The sequence below is a fragment of the Lobosporangium transversale genome (genome assembly GCF_002105155.1).
Source record: "Lobosporangium transversale strain NRRL 3116 chromosome Unknown BCR41scaffold_7, whole genome shotgun sequence".
In the NCBI taxonomy this organism is placed as follows: Eukaryota; Fungi; Mortierellomycota; class Mortierellomycetes; order Mortierellales; family Mortierellaceae; genus Lobosporangium; species Lobosporangium transversale.
Genome location: NW_019028985.1, coordinates 472,298 through 486,859, shown reverse-complemented (window position 1 = coordinate 486,859; position 14,562 = coordinate 472,298). Strand labels below are relative to the sequence as shown.

The window sequence follows — 14,562 nt, the reverse complement described above, 5'->3', positions numbered from 1 at the left end:
GGTCTGGATGAATGATGTATTTTAGGAAAAGCGTTAGGGCGAGGGATCTAATAAACTCTCAAACTCTTTTATTTTTTTCTCGCTTCGTCAGCTTTTTCACTCTTTTACTCATGTATTAACACTTGACGACAACAGACTTTCACTTTCACTTTTCTTCATTGCCAATTGACAATTGCATCCCTTATTTTATTTTATTTTTTTGTAATCATTCAATAACCAACAATGCCAACTGATCCACCCTCAGTCCCAGCAGGTCCTACAGCTGCAGAAGGTGTAGCAGCCATGATTCCTGTGGCTAATATTACACTTGAAGATGCATTGCTCGACAACCCCAACTTCAGGGCCAATATCAAACTGTTTGAAGGCCAAGTCTACTTCATTGAGTCCTGGCTTACAGCAATGGTATATTAACGCGTGTATTAAAGGACTCTGTTGGAGAGAGGGTCTAATTTTTCTTTGTCACACATAACGGCTATAGAAACTGAAGAGACTTTTCCCTTTTATTATTTCTTTTCTACAATACAATGCAACACAGCAAAAGACAATGGCCCAGTTTACAGAAGAATGGAAACGTAAGTTTATCGTGTAGGGATGATATCCATGTTCTTTTTTTTTTTTACCTTTTGGAATATAAAACTAACCTTCAGACAAACCCTCCAAAAAAAAATGTCTTGAACTCTCTGCTTGGAAATGCCATAATGATGACATGAAATCATTTTCTTTTTTTTTTTTTTTTTTTTTAAAAAAAAAAAAAAAAAAAACAGGACTGAATGAAGTCACCTCTATCCTCAACAAGCGGGCCGAAATCCCGTTACTCTCCCAGAGCATGCTAAGTAAGGATTACATATCATAGTTACTATTATATTTTATCTGCATTGCATGCTTTGCAAATTGATCTGCACATCCTGCTGTTACTATTGTTATTCTTGGTTAGTGGTGGTGATAAAATAGGTGGGATCACACGAGCTTGTCAAGTGGTAAATTATTTTCCACGCGTCCTTGTAAAATAATAAATAATTAAAATAAAAGAATACAATCCACCGAATCATTATCTCCGCATCCACCCCTAAACGCATCAGTTGATCGCTGGACGTGAACAAAGAAAAGAAAGAAAGAGTGTGAGAGAGAGAAAGAACTCTGTCAGGACATCGATATACAACAACACCTGCTTTCCTTCTTATCCTCGTGTCTATTGTTTATGTGGTCAAAGTCATTGATATCCTAAATGGTCTTTTAGCCAACATACATAATATAATAGTAATAAAATAAATCCTCTAACAATCCCTTATCATTGGCTAGGCTCCCAATACACCATTCCAGCTATGAAACTAACTGGTGAAGCATTTCGGACAACACTGGCACTCAAGCACCAATATATCACAGAGGTGAATGAAAAAGTTCTCAAGCCGTTGGATGATTTCCTAAAGACGGATCTCAAGGATTTCAAGGATGCAAAAAAGGTCTTTGACAAGACTCTAGAAAAGTACGAGAGTAGTTTGGCAAAATATAACGGTCAAAGTCGACAGAAAGAACCCAGTGCGCTCAGAGAGGAGGCTTTTCAGCTCTATGATACACGCAAAGCCTATATCCAGGCTGCCATGGCTTGCTCAATGCTCTGTATCAAGTTTCAAGACTCTTTGGATCAACTTGTGCTCGGGGTGGTAATTTTTTATTTTTATTTTTATTTATTTATTAAAAAAAGGGGGAGAAGGAAAGTTTTCTACAGATGCCTTATCGTTTTCATTTTTTATTTTTCCTCTAGTTTCTGGATCTTATGGCTACTCAACACGACTACTTCTCAGGAAATGCTGACCACTTGGGAAGCATGGGCCTACAGGTCCTTCAGCTCAAAACCTACATGAAGGAGCATAAAGAAGCAAGTAAAGTAATGATTCAGGAACTAGAACAGACAAAGGAACGATACACAGCTGATGCTATCGAATATTGGAAACCAAGTCGATCACTTAAATGTTATTCCAATAACGCTCCTCCTCCACCTCAAAAATTGGTATCGACAATCGGACATGCTGCATTGGGCCCTACATTTGCTGCACAAATGGCAGGACAAGTTCCATTCAATGCACTCCTGCCAAGGCCTGCAACAATATCTCATCCTGGGACAGGTAATAGTCGGCAACCTATACCGATACAGCAGTTTCAGTCACTCTCACAGTCTTCGCCTACCCTTACCGGTAACCATGCTGCATCTACAGAGAATTCAACGTCCACAGATACTCTTGCTGTCAACACCAACGCATTAACCAGATCAAATAACAACATCAACACATCAACTCTCTCACTACCCACCTCATCCAGCAACTCGTCCATATCCACATCAAATTCGATCACGCCATATTCCGCTACCTTCAATCAATCAGGTGTAACTTTGAATGAAATCATTCCAACAACCAAACAAGGTTACCTTAATATTCGAATTCCTCAACCCAAAAATCGAGCCCCTGTTTGGCAACGCAAATACTTCTTTATCCAAGAAGGCGAGTTTGGGTTTGAGAGTGTTGTTTCAAACCCAACAGTAGGATCACAAGTAGTTCAAAGTGAACGAATTCAAGTGTTACTTTGTGAGGTTCGGTATGGGTCCACTTCGAATTCTCAAGTCACATTGAACGGAGGTGGGAACCCCGCCTCTGGAAGCCAAGGGCTTGCTATGGTTCAGATGGAGCGGCGTTTCTGCTTTGAGGTCATTTGCGCTACACAGTAAGCTAATTTCTAATCCTTATTGCATTAAATACCATTTTAATTCTATTCGCATCACTTTCCTGACTTTTTTTTTTTTGTGGGTTTCAGTAGTGGTTACCCTTCTGCAGCCAGATCATACCTACTCCAAGCAGAGTCAGAAGATGATTTGATGAGCTGGGTCAACACATTCGAAGCGGCTAAGCGGGATATGCTTATGCAACAGAGTATACCTCGGTCTCCAGAACCAGATGAGCCCTATTCACCCATGCCTGATTCTGGCAATCCAACGTTTTCATTTTCAGCGGATGACCTACTTGAAGCTCACACAAGGGCTAACAACGCCAATAATAATACAGAGGAGGCCGAGGAGTCAAAGTCGACATCGCTAGGACCTTTAGGATGGGCTGCTAATGTGCCTGGTGTCAGTTTATTATTGAGTTCGGTCGCTGGAAAGTTAGACTCATCATCCGACTCCATAGATAAACCCGCAGGTCAGATGGACCCTTCGTCAACGGAAGCAACACAAATGAAAGGCGCTGCAGGGTTACCAGCATCGGATGTTTCGCAGGCTCCAACGTCAGTACCGCCATTATCACTTCAATTATCGGACCGATCTCCACAAGACCTTGATGCAGATGCGTCATCAGCTCACGAGAGGTCTCGGTTAATAGGAGATAATTCTGCTACTTCTGCTACCACCACGACTATTATTGAGTCACAGCGCTCTGGTCACATTCATCAGCAATCTGAAATTGAGAAACTGATGACTAGCTCCCTTCATCTGATCCCTAAGGTTGTGCCCCCCACCGCTTCTGAGTAAGTTTATAAAGTTTCACTAAGAGCGTTGTATTTTTGTTATTTTTGGGGAAACAATACATTAAAAGGTTAATATATCTGTGCCTTTTTTTTTTTTTAAAAAAAAAAAAAAAAAAAAAAAAAAAAGAATTCCTCACTATCCTATGGAGCTGGTTGTGCGGAACCGGGAGTTGCATATGCGGTTTCATGGAACAAAAGTGCATTCAAAAGAATATGTGCTTCATTCATGGACCAGTGGATACAGAGATAATTCTCGGCCAGACCATCCAATCATGGTCTATGGTCGGATATTTTTAACCCAATCAGGCATGTATTTTTATGCCCGTGGACTGAGTGTGGAGACTAAACGGATGTATCGGTTCTCATCAATCCGGGGGATTGAATGTGAGCAAAAAGATATATCGACTGAATGGCGGATTGAGACCATGGATGGAGTTCAACATATCTTTCAGCAGTTCACGCTTAAGGATACGGAATACCAGGTTTTGCATCTGATTTGGACGAATGCTCATCAAGGGGAGAAGAAGGGTCGCTTACCGGTCAAGGAATTGTTCAGAAGAATCATGTCGATTACAAACAAACCGAAGGGCAGTGCAGGGTCGGGGTCTTTAGCAGAGACAGAATCAGGTCATTTAGCATCACGCGAGGGAGCCACGCATTCCCCTACATCAACAGCAAGTGGTGATAAGCCTGGAGAGGATAATGTGGCATGGAAGGATGAAGGCGAAGGTAATTTTACCCTTTTTATGTTGGTTTGATTTTGCTTTGACCTTGTTTAAATCGTTGACGCCACCCAAGGGAAAAAAAAATCTCAGAAGCGCGTATATTAATGAGTTATCTTACAAATCACTTTAAAGACCTTCCTACAGGGTTCGAGGTCCCATCAGAGCCAGTATCCTGTAATTGTCCTGGACACCTGGAGAAGAATGAATTGGATCAAACGTTTGATGTTTCGGCTAAGACAATGAGTCAATGGTTGTTTGGTAAGGATAGTCCAATCTGGAAGGAGTTCCATGAACGTCGAAGCAACACAGGTAAATTAAAGGATCGAAAGAATGCTCAGGCCGATTCTATGGGAACAAAGAGAAGTTTTCCTTACGCCCTATTTTTTTTTTTTTCTATCATGATAGTTCAGAGCGTTGAAGAATGGACGACAAATGGGACAGCAAAATCACGAGTGGTGAAATACTTGATGGTGGTCAATAATCCGCTTGTGAAGCTGAATCAAACCGATTGTGTAGAAAACCAGACCTGTGATGTTGAGGATGAGTATCTTCGCTACTCCTATGTGGTTAAATCTAATGTCCTGGCAATGCCTTACAGTGATGCCTTCACCCCTGTTCTCCGATACTGTATCACATTTGTCTCTAAGACTTCTTGCAAGCTGACCTGCTCTAGTGGGATTGAGTGGCACAAAAACCCTATGGTCAAGGCTATGATCAAGGGAGCGATCATCAAGGGTACAGCTGAAACTGTGAAAGACCTTGTTGAAATCATTCAATCCCACATACGACGTTGCAAAGCGGGACTCAATAATTCAGGAGCAACGACTGGATCGACAGGTAATAGTGGAGAAGATGCTAGCCACCAAAGAAGTGATTCTGCCGCAAACATCACAATTTCGCTTCATGGACCAGACGATGATGCACAAAGTGTTATTTTGAGCCCACAAGATGCAAATGGTCCAAGTAGAAAGAACCTGGCAGTAATGCGTGGCTCAAGGGATGCTCGAGGAAGGCGCCATACTGTCAGTACAGATACATCAGGGCCCGGTGCTGTAACACATTTAGGTCCGCGAGTCAAGGGTCATTGGCCCACCGGTTCAAATCCATCCTTTGTGCCCATTGGGTCCAAAGCTAGCCGAACACGGCTGTTAGGTAAACCTAGCAAAAGTACACTGAATGATCTGTATAATGAAAACAAGACCAAGACCAAAGCCAAGGACGTGGATGGGACAGCAATGCATAGAATCATGGACTGGCTCAAAGGATTAACGAATTGTAAAGATGAAAAACAACGACGCTCTTTTTCAACACGCCTGCTTTATTTGGTTCTCCTGACCTCATCTCTGATCAATATCTGGGCAGCCTATAACAGTCAAAGGATGCTGACCTCTACATGGAAGCTGAAACAGGATGAACCGCTCAGTACCAAAGGTCCAACGCTGTTGAGAGGATACCAAGAGCCATTTTACCGCATTTTCAGCACTGGCCATGGATATACTGAGAGCGAGCATGCTTTTAAGAACGTACGAGTGGCTGCCAGGGCAGTGTATCTGAAGGACTTGGAGGAGCAGATGCAAAGTGGGGAACTGGAAGGATTTGGTGATGGACGAACAATCAACCAAAAATGTTTCGAGATCTTCCTAGAAGTCCGAGACTCATTTCGTCCTCAACTTCAGCAGCAAAGGCCTCGAGAGGAACCAACGTCATTGGCACCCCCGAATCCAACAGCAGCAGCAACAGCAACTTCGTCAGGTTCGCCAACATCATCAAATCCATTTGAAAATTATTCGAAGGCTATAGTGCCAACACCTTATCCATGGCTATCATTACATCATCGTCAATGGGCTACTAAGCTTATCTACCAAAGAGATCGGGTTGGGATTCTGAGGCATGATTTGTTGTTGACTTTCGATACGCTGAAGCAGCTGGAGCGGCGATTGTTGGAGACGGAGTATATCAATTGGATCATGGATGAACGGAGCCGTTGTCGTCTCTGGGAGAGAAGAAGACGGGTTTCGGCACAATTGACTGAAACAGACGATAAAAAGAAGACAGTAGCAAAAGTTATGGATAAGAAGAGTGGTGAAGATTCGTTACCATCAGATATGGGTACAGAGTATTTGGTGGACATTGAGCCCCACTCTGGGACACAGGACGAGATTCAAGAACGGATTGCTCGGTCAAAGTTAAACCATTCGAATACTCCTTCATCTTCAAGAGGTCATCCACCTTCGTCCTTGAATGGTGCTGGGGATGATAATGCAGCAGAACATGAAGCACACGATGATTTTAATGATGACATCGATGATGATAGTCATACTGGGGAGACTCGTCAAAAGCGGCTGCGTAAGATGGAGATAGCACAAGAGTTCTGTAAGACACTGGAACACCAGATCGAACTGCTCATGCTTGACAAGTAACAGCCTGCACAAAAGTGAGAAACAAAAAATAAAATAAAATAAAATAAAATAAAATAAAATAAAATAAAATAAAATAAAATAAAATAAAATAAAATAAAATAAAATAAAATAAAATAAAATAAAATAAAATAAAATAAAATAAAATAAAATAAAATAAAATAAAATAAAATAAAATAAAATAAAATAAAATAAAATAAATAAAATAAAATAAAATAAAATAAAATAAAATAAAATAAAATAAAATAAAATAAAATAAAATAAAATAAAATAAAATAAAATAAAATAAAATAAAATAAAATAAAATAAAATAAAATAAAATAAAATAAATAAAATAAAATAAAATAAAATAAAATAAAATAAAATAAAATAAAATAAAATAAAATAAAATAAAATAAAATAAAATAAAATAAAATAAAATAAATAAAATAAAATAAAATAAAATAAAATAAAATAAAATAAAATAAAATAAAATAAAATAAAATAAAATAAAAACAAAGACCCTCTTTGCTCAAAGGATAAAGTATCATTACCCACATCCAATTTTATTATATTTTCTTTGGAAGCAAATACTGACTATCTCCATCGTCGTTTAGTTGACAGTATTTGGCTGGGAAAAACACAACCTTGATTTCAGGTCTATACTTCTTAATAAGGCTATAAACATGACGCATGCATGCTTCGTAGGACAATATTGAGGACAGTGTGCAGGGGATACCAATAGTCTCCAGGTCAGGCCATAGACATTGATCTCTGTTTGCACGTCGTTCTTGGAAATTGTTCACCACATCCTGCAGTTCACCAAGATGGGTCATGTCCCTCTCGCTCCTCTTTGTCGTCCCTAGCTTTACCATTGGTGTTATTTGTATCGTTCTGTCCTCCCTGTTGCCCGTAAGCCTCTCGGAGAAGAAAGTGTTCCGTTAAGCTGATACTATCGGTGCTATCATCGAGTGATGAGTTGCGCAGCCGCCGATCCTGCCAAAGCCATTGAAATGGCCTCATGATTGTTGAGGCAAAAGAATGCCTGCTGTTTTGTGCAAGTTCCCATAGCGACTTGGTCTGGTACTGTCTATCGTAATAATAATATCGTTTGGTCCAATCAATATCAGTTTCTTTCATCCAAATTATACCACCTACTTGTAAGGCCCTCAGCCTTCTCAATCGTGATAAGAGACATAGGGAAGCAGTAAGCAGTCGCTTTGGACCCATAGGTCCTCATTTTCTGGGCAGACACGAGTAACATAGCCAGGAAGTACGCATGCCATCATATCATCGTCCATAATGAGGTATCTGTGAACGTCAAGTGCAAGGTCTTGAGTTTACGACAGACCCATACTTTTTGCAGAATAGGATAGGCAAATGGTTCTCGATGAGGGGAATTGATCCCTCTTTGAGGTATTGTTCTCAGCTTCTTTGTCACATACAACATTCGAATAGGAAAACTGACCACAGAGGCCTTGAAATGTTGCAGCTGAGGGTTGGAGCATAAAAAACTATGTACCCATTCTGTAAATTGTCCGGGCATCGGTTCATAATCAATTTGGTGTAAAGCTCCTGAAGGTCTAGAGTAGCCCAAAATTTCGACAGATGTCAGATAATTGAGCTGTTGTATGTGTCGATCTAACAATGCACAGGCTGAGAAAGGAAAGTCCACTCTTATGCTCATCGTAGAAAACCCCCATTGCTCAACCATCGGGAACTGCCTGATTGGCACTACTTCGTCATGGGTTGGGTTTATTGAATAATCAGGGTTGTAGTCTTTGGATACATGGAGGCTTTTGAGCTTTGGCAAATAGAGAGACAGATTTGATGATGACGACGATAGTGATGCTAGTGGTGGCGACGATAGACGATGAAAGAACTGTTTCCTTGCTTCCTTATCAAATAAAAAGTTCATAATCTGATCAGGAATAGTGTTAGTGGCGGGCATGGCCTGAATACGAATCATCCGAAGCTCTGTGAGGTTGGGACAACTCCGGACAAAGGATTCGAGCGCTGTCAGTGATAGTGCCATATTGTCAAATGTAGCTGATTGTAATGGCCACTGGCGGTTGACTTTAGTGGCGGTGCCAATAGTAGTAGGTACTGTATGGGATATTTTCTAGTCGCAAACTGATGAGTCGGGGGCCGAGGATGCTCAGAAGCGGTATCAACCTTGGCCAGGTACCTTGGTATATGTCCGCATTAAGAACCAATTGACGGATTTTAAGTTGGTCACTACTGACACTGCCACCAGAATAACTGCAATCATTCTTATTTTTCCTGAAGGATGCCGCTGAAAATGATAGTGATTCTGGCGATGATGGTAATAGTGACGGCGATGGCGACGTTGCGGCGGTTAAAGCGTCCAGGAGAACGGCCCAAACCTCCTCTTCATCCCCAGGAAACAGTTTTTTAAAATAATCTGGTGATTGCCCCGTGCTATGAACGAGAGTGTATGCTGATAGTATTCTTTTTCTCAAGTTGTGTGCTAGTTGTTTGAGAGCACAGCTTCTTTTCATTCTCGCTAATGGTATTTTGGATGGTCCCCCACAGCCGCTTCCGTAGTCGAGTTGTGCAATGGAGATGCAAATTGTTTTCCTGATATGCGCCTGTGCAAGCCAGTGCCATTGACGACAGACCAAGGATATTGTAAAACGAAGGATTCCTTGTCCAAGGAATGAGAGGATACGACTCCAGGTCTTTGTTGGGAGTACAGATAGCATTGTACAGATTTTTGAGGGACGCTTTCCGGTTGTAGAAGCAGTCTTGGTGAATGAAAGTGAAGTATAAGGTAAGCAAGAGCCAAGAAAGAGGGAGGAAGTGAGGAATCGAAGGAAGAGAAAGTGAGAGATCGATGGAGGCTCAGCAGTTTGTGAAACAATGCAGTTGGAACAACTTTGGTCAACAAACATAACATGAGCATTTCACCTATTAAGTCTTTATATATTAAGATTACCAATCTTTCTTCTCCTCCATCACCCTCCTCCCTTCACTCGCTATGCTATACAGTCTCGCCACGACAAATAACCTCAATCTCCGGTCGATACTTGTTAATATGACTTCGTAATAGGCGTATGCATGGGTCAAAGAACTTGGGTGTTATAATATCATCAATATCATATCGGATATGGATCGCCTCCATGTTCGGCCAGAGACAGACGTGTCTGTTGGCGTGCCGTTCTTGAAAATAATCAGCTATATCCTGACGTTGTCCAAGATGGGTCATGTCAACGCCACCAATTATCTCTCTTGTATCTTTTTCCCCATGGCCCTCCGGGTTATGTATCTCATGCTTATTTCTAAGATTGGTTCTGATGGCTGTGATATCCGCAACAGGGTCATCAGCAATACTTGGAGCATTGAAACACCGCTCTGCCAAGCACATATTATGGCCCTTGTTGATAGGACTGCTACTTCTCCATTGATCAGGCGTCCATTTCATCCACAATGATTTGACCCAGGCTGGTGTTAATGAAAATTCATCTGCATCGTAGTAATGATACCACTTCATCCAGTCAATTTGACTGTAGTCCAAAAAATATATGTATCTCAACTGCAAAATCCTTAGGCGCTTCAATCGCGGCAGCAAACATAGGCTGATGGGTGAGCGTCGGATCAAATTGGTACTATGAATAGACAGCTCCTCCAGCTCCGGACAAACACGGCTGATATATCCAAACACCACTCGAGTCTGCTCCTCATAATCCTGCATGTGCTCATCATGGGATTCCTCGATTCGGATATGTAGCGTCCTGAGTCTTCGACAAGCCCATACGCGCTGGACAACTGGGTACTCATAGTCGCCTTCCCCGTACTCGACAATAGTTCGCTTCGGTTTCACAGACAGCTCCTTAGTCACGTAGAGTAGTCGTAGTGGGAACCGAATCTCCTTTGCTTTGAAATGCTCCAACAGTGGGCTTTGACATAGCAGCTCCTCGAACCATTTGGCATTGTCGTTAATGCGGTAAGACGCGGTGCCTTTACAGAACCCTTCAATTTCAACTGAAGTCAATTTGTGCTCTATCCTGTGGCGCTCCAGGAGGATACTAGTAGGAGAAGTTGGTACCCTGAGCATGCTCATTGTCGAAACTCCCCAGTGCTCCACGTTAGGGAGTTGTGAAATCGGCGCAACCATATCACCTCTCCCTTCGTACCATACATCGAGTGCCTCTGCGGCATCGAGTGCTTCTGCAACATGGAGTGCTATTAGTTTGGGACAATAGAATGCTACATCTTCAAAGAATTTCTGTCTTCTTTGCTCGATAAAGAGGAAACTTCCGATAGATTCAGCGTGGATACTGCTGAAGGCAGAGATTGGCTGAAAGCGGATGAGTCGGAGCTTCACCAGGTGTGGACAGCTCCTGATAAATGACTCGAGTGCAGTCTGGGTCAGCGCTAAGTTGTCGAATGTGACGGACCGTAGTGGCCAATAATTTCCAGGATGCATTCTATTACCATTAGCGGCAATGGGGGTGGTCGAGCCACCTGTAACAATGCTGCGCTCACTATCCTCCTTTAGCCTTGCTGGCTCCTTTCCGAAACGAGGGGTATTTGATGCTATGCGTAAATCCTGTAGATTTGGACAAAGCTCCATGATCCTGTTGATGGGCACAAGGACACCACAAAGGATATTGTCCAGATGAAAACTGACAAGCCCAGAGCCAAGAAATTCGAGAAGCGGTATCAATCGTGACCAAATGAGGGCCAACTGCTCGACGTCCAGAACAAGCTGTCGAATCAGCGTTATCAGCGATATTGTTAAGGATGCATTGAGATATGATGGAATCGCGAAGGATAGACCAAGCTGCCTCTTCCTGTCCAGGCCACAGCCCCGATGCATTGGACTTTGGTGAGAGTCCTGCTTCGTAAACGAGTGTGCAGGCCGACTGCAACTTGTAAGTCAAAGTCTGCACCTAATGCTTATAGAGACTCTTTCTTTTGAATTTTTTCTTCCAAAATGAAAGCTCCCGGATGAAATGGTTAATCGAAACATGAACAGTTCTCCTGATAAGAGATCGAGCAGCATGGTACCATTGACGACAAACCAAGGAAACATAGAACCGGAGGACGCCTTGACTTAAATACGAAAATATGCGCTCAATAACCTCAGGAGGCAGCCGTGTGGAAACACTCTGACCAACTGAGATACAATCTGCTCCTGTGCTTTCTCTGCCTTCTTTCTTCATCCGTGTAAACAACATTCTGGTGGTATAGTGATGGGGAAATCATGCCAAAAGATGTAGGAATGGTTAATTGTAAACGTTTATTGATCTGTTTCCCATGTGGCAATGTTAATTAGCAAAATCTGAACAGCTTTGTTTGTCTGTGCCACACATGCATGCAAACAGTCGATAATCGATGATCAACCTACTCCATTCTACAGCAGTAACAAAAAGTAATATTTATCTATTCCCAGGATCAGTGGATTCAGATTATACCTTGCTCGGGTAACATCCCAACGTTAACCACATTAATCTCAGGTCGAAATTTCTTGATCATACTTCGCGCTTGACGTGTGAAATATCCATAGCCTCTCCACATCCCATCAATAAGGGCATGACTAGCGAAGTAGTAGATGAATATGGTCTCCAGTTCGGGCCATAGACTTTCATCGCGGTTAGCACGTCGATAATGAAAGTAATTTACTATATCCTGCAGTTCACCAAGGTGAGTCATATCTACCCCATCAATCACATCACTCTGCGTTTTTGATTCTTTTTCCACTCCTGAAGGCATAGTTTCCTTATCTACCGAAACTCCAAGACTCTGCTCCGCCATACTTGAACTTTCACCAGCACAAAAAGGTGCGTTCATGATACGCAGAGTTCTCCATCGCCTTACCATCGACTTGACCATGGAGTGTCGTTTATCTTTCTTCAGCTCCCATTCCAGCCTTAGCTTCAACTGTTCCTGTATGTCATAATAATACTGTTCCTTTATCCAATCCAAATCCTTCTCACACATATACGGGACTTCCACAAGCCTCAATTTCTTCAGTCGCTTTAGCCTAGATAATAAACACATGCTGACAGGAGATTGAAGCCGATCCTTGATCCCGTTCCCCCTAATGAGCAGATCTTCTAAATCCGGGCAAACACGACTAACATATCCATAGAGTACACGCGCCTGCTCGTCTAGGCTTTGTGTGCTACATGCTTCGTCGAATCTGACATGGAGCGTCCTGAGCCTTCGACACGCCCAGATTTGTTGAGGGACAGACCTAGTAATTCGATCTTGACCATGTTCGTAGGCATAATACGGTTTGTTGCACAACGCATTGGTTACGTAAAGCATTTGGAGAGGGAGAGATGTCTGGTGCTTTGAGGTGCTCTAGTAAAGGGCTCTCACATAGGAGCTGATGGATCCATCTACCAGTTTGATACCCAAACATGATAACATTGCTAGATCTCGCTATAAGGATTTCAATACTGGTCAATCGATTTTTCATCATGTGTTTATCCAAAAGCATTTTGACGGAGCGTGGTGGCATCCTGTTCATGCTTAATGTCGAAAATCCCCACTGCTCAACTAAAGGAAACTGAGGAATCGGCACTACTTCGTCAAATCCGCCACACCTCCCGTCTAAAGCTTCTGAGACGTGAAGGCTCGCAAGTTTTGGACAATATAGTGCGAGCCTGCCAAAGAACCGCTCTCTTTCTACCTGGTTGAAGAGAAAGTTCTCTAGTCTGGCAGATGACACATCTCCAGATATGCAAGGCTGAAAGCGAACGATCCTTAGCTCTGTCAAGTCGGGACATCTCTGTAGCAATGGCTCCAATGCGGTTTGCGTCAAATTGAGGCTATCGAGTGTGATAGATTGTAATGGCCAATTGAATGTATTGGCTTCCTTGTCTGAATTATCCATTTCTTCTAGCTTGGAAACATCGCTTCCAGACTCATACCCACCACGCCTTGCTAAAAAGAGGTGCTTGAGATTCGAGCAACACTCCATAATCAAGGCAATGGGGATAATCGTTTTGGCCGGGAAATTCTCTAGATGCAAATGAACGAGACTGTGGCCAACAAGCGTCAAGAGGGGCTGCAAGCGGTCCCAAACCCAGGATGCGAACCCAGCATCAAGGATAAGTTGATGAATCATGAGATCCTGAGGGCGAGATATTGACAATGAGGCTAAAGTGGCATTGAGAATGGACCAAGCTCTTTTTTCCACAGCGGCTGATATTCTACACAGGCCGAAATAGGGTAATGCTCCTGATACTCCTGCTTCGTATACGAGAGTGTGGGCCAGTCTTAATTGGTGCGTCAGCTCCAGCTTCTTTATCGCCATATGCTCCTCCGTAGTAATCTTCATTTTTTGCTTCTGCTGTCTAGTCAATGCACGACCAAATCGGATGGCAGAGACGCGGACGCATCTTTTGAGGAGCGGTTGGGCGATATCGTGCCATTGGCGACAAACCAAAGGAACCGTTAGACGAAGTGTAGTAAGCCCAACATATAGCAGAATGCGCTCGATAATTTTTGGAGGGAAAATAGGGATTGTGTTGGGAAGAGAACGCTTGGCATAGACAGGCTTGGTTTTTGTTGGAGTCAAAACAATCATTCCAATAGGTTGATAGTCACTATTGCTTGGCTGAGAGCGATTGATGTGTCGATGAAAGAAAGTGATGTTAATGAAGGAAATGAATTTAACAAAGAGAAAGATTTAAAAGTGTTATCCATTCATCTTTGTGAATCAAGCCGCGTTAAAAATATCCCCACTGTGCAGCGTGTCCATTCTTCGACTCAACACGTCAAAGGCTCTAGGACCGCTTGGCCCCAAACATACATTTACGCTTCTCAAAAAATCTCTATAATGAAGTTGAAATAGATATCCCCTCACGGCAACAAAGATTCATGATCAATGCAAGGAAAGTATTTGAATATTTTTAAAACCTTTTTTTACAAATGGATTGGAACCATGTACT

At 42.3% G+C, this 14,562-nt stretch overlaps 2 protein-coding genes across 2 annotated transcripts; one reads left to right on the top strand and one right to left on the bottom strand.

Annotated features, from left to right (window-relative positions):
- Positions 1-67: 67 nt before the first annotated feature.
- On the top strand, positions 68-6,681 carry BCR41DRAFT_384498 (hypothetical protein). Its single transcript, XM_022027583.1, has 9 exons — positions 68-402; positions 536-572; positions 765-833; positions 1,300-1,661; positions 1,763-2,715; positions 2,806-3,513; positions 3,641-4,242; positions 4,371-4,547; positions 4,644-6,681. The coding sequence occupies exons 1-9, from the start codon at positions 223-225 to the stop codon at positions 6,656-6,658; spliced, it is 5,103 nt and encodes a 1,700-aa protein (XP_021884168.1). The 5' UTR covers positions 68-222; the 3' UTR covers positions 6,659-6,681.
- A 917-nt stretch (positions 6,682-7,598) lies between these two features.
- BCR41DRAFT_393585 (hypothetical protein) lies at positions 7,599-14,198 on the bottom strand (the record flags this gene model as incomplete). Its single annotated transcript, XM_022028572.1, has 8 exons — positions 7,599-7,724; positions 7,861-7,945; positions 8,080-8,740; positions 8,823-9,402; positions 9,645-11,523; positions 11,669-11,813; positions 12,076-12,870; positions 13,010-14,198. The coding sequence occupies 8 exons, from the start codon at positions 14,196-14,198 to the stop codon at positions 7,599-7,601; spliced, it is 5,460 nt and encodes a 1,819-aa protein (XP_021884167.1).
- Positions 14,199-14,562: the final 364 nt, after the last annotated feature.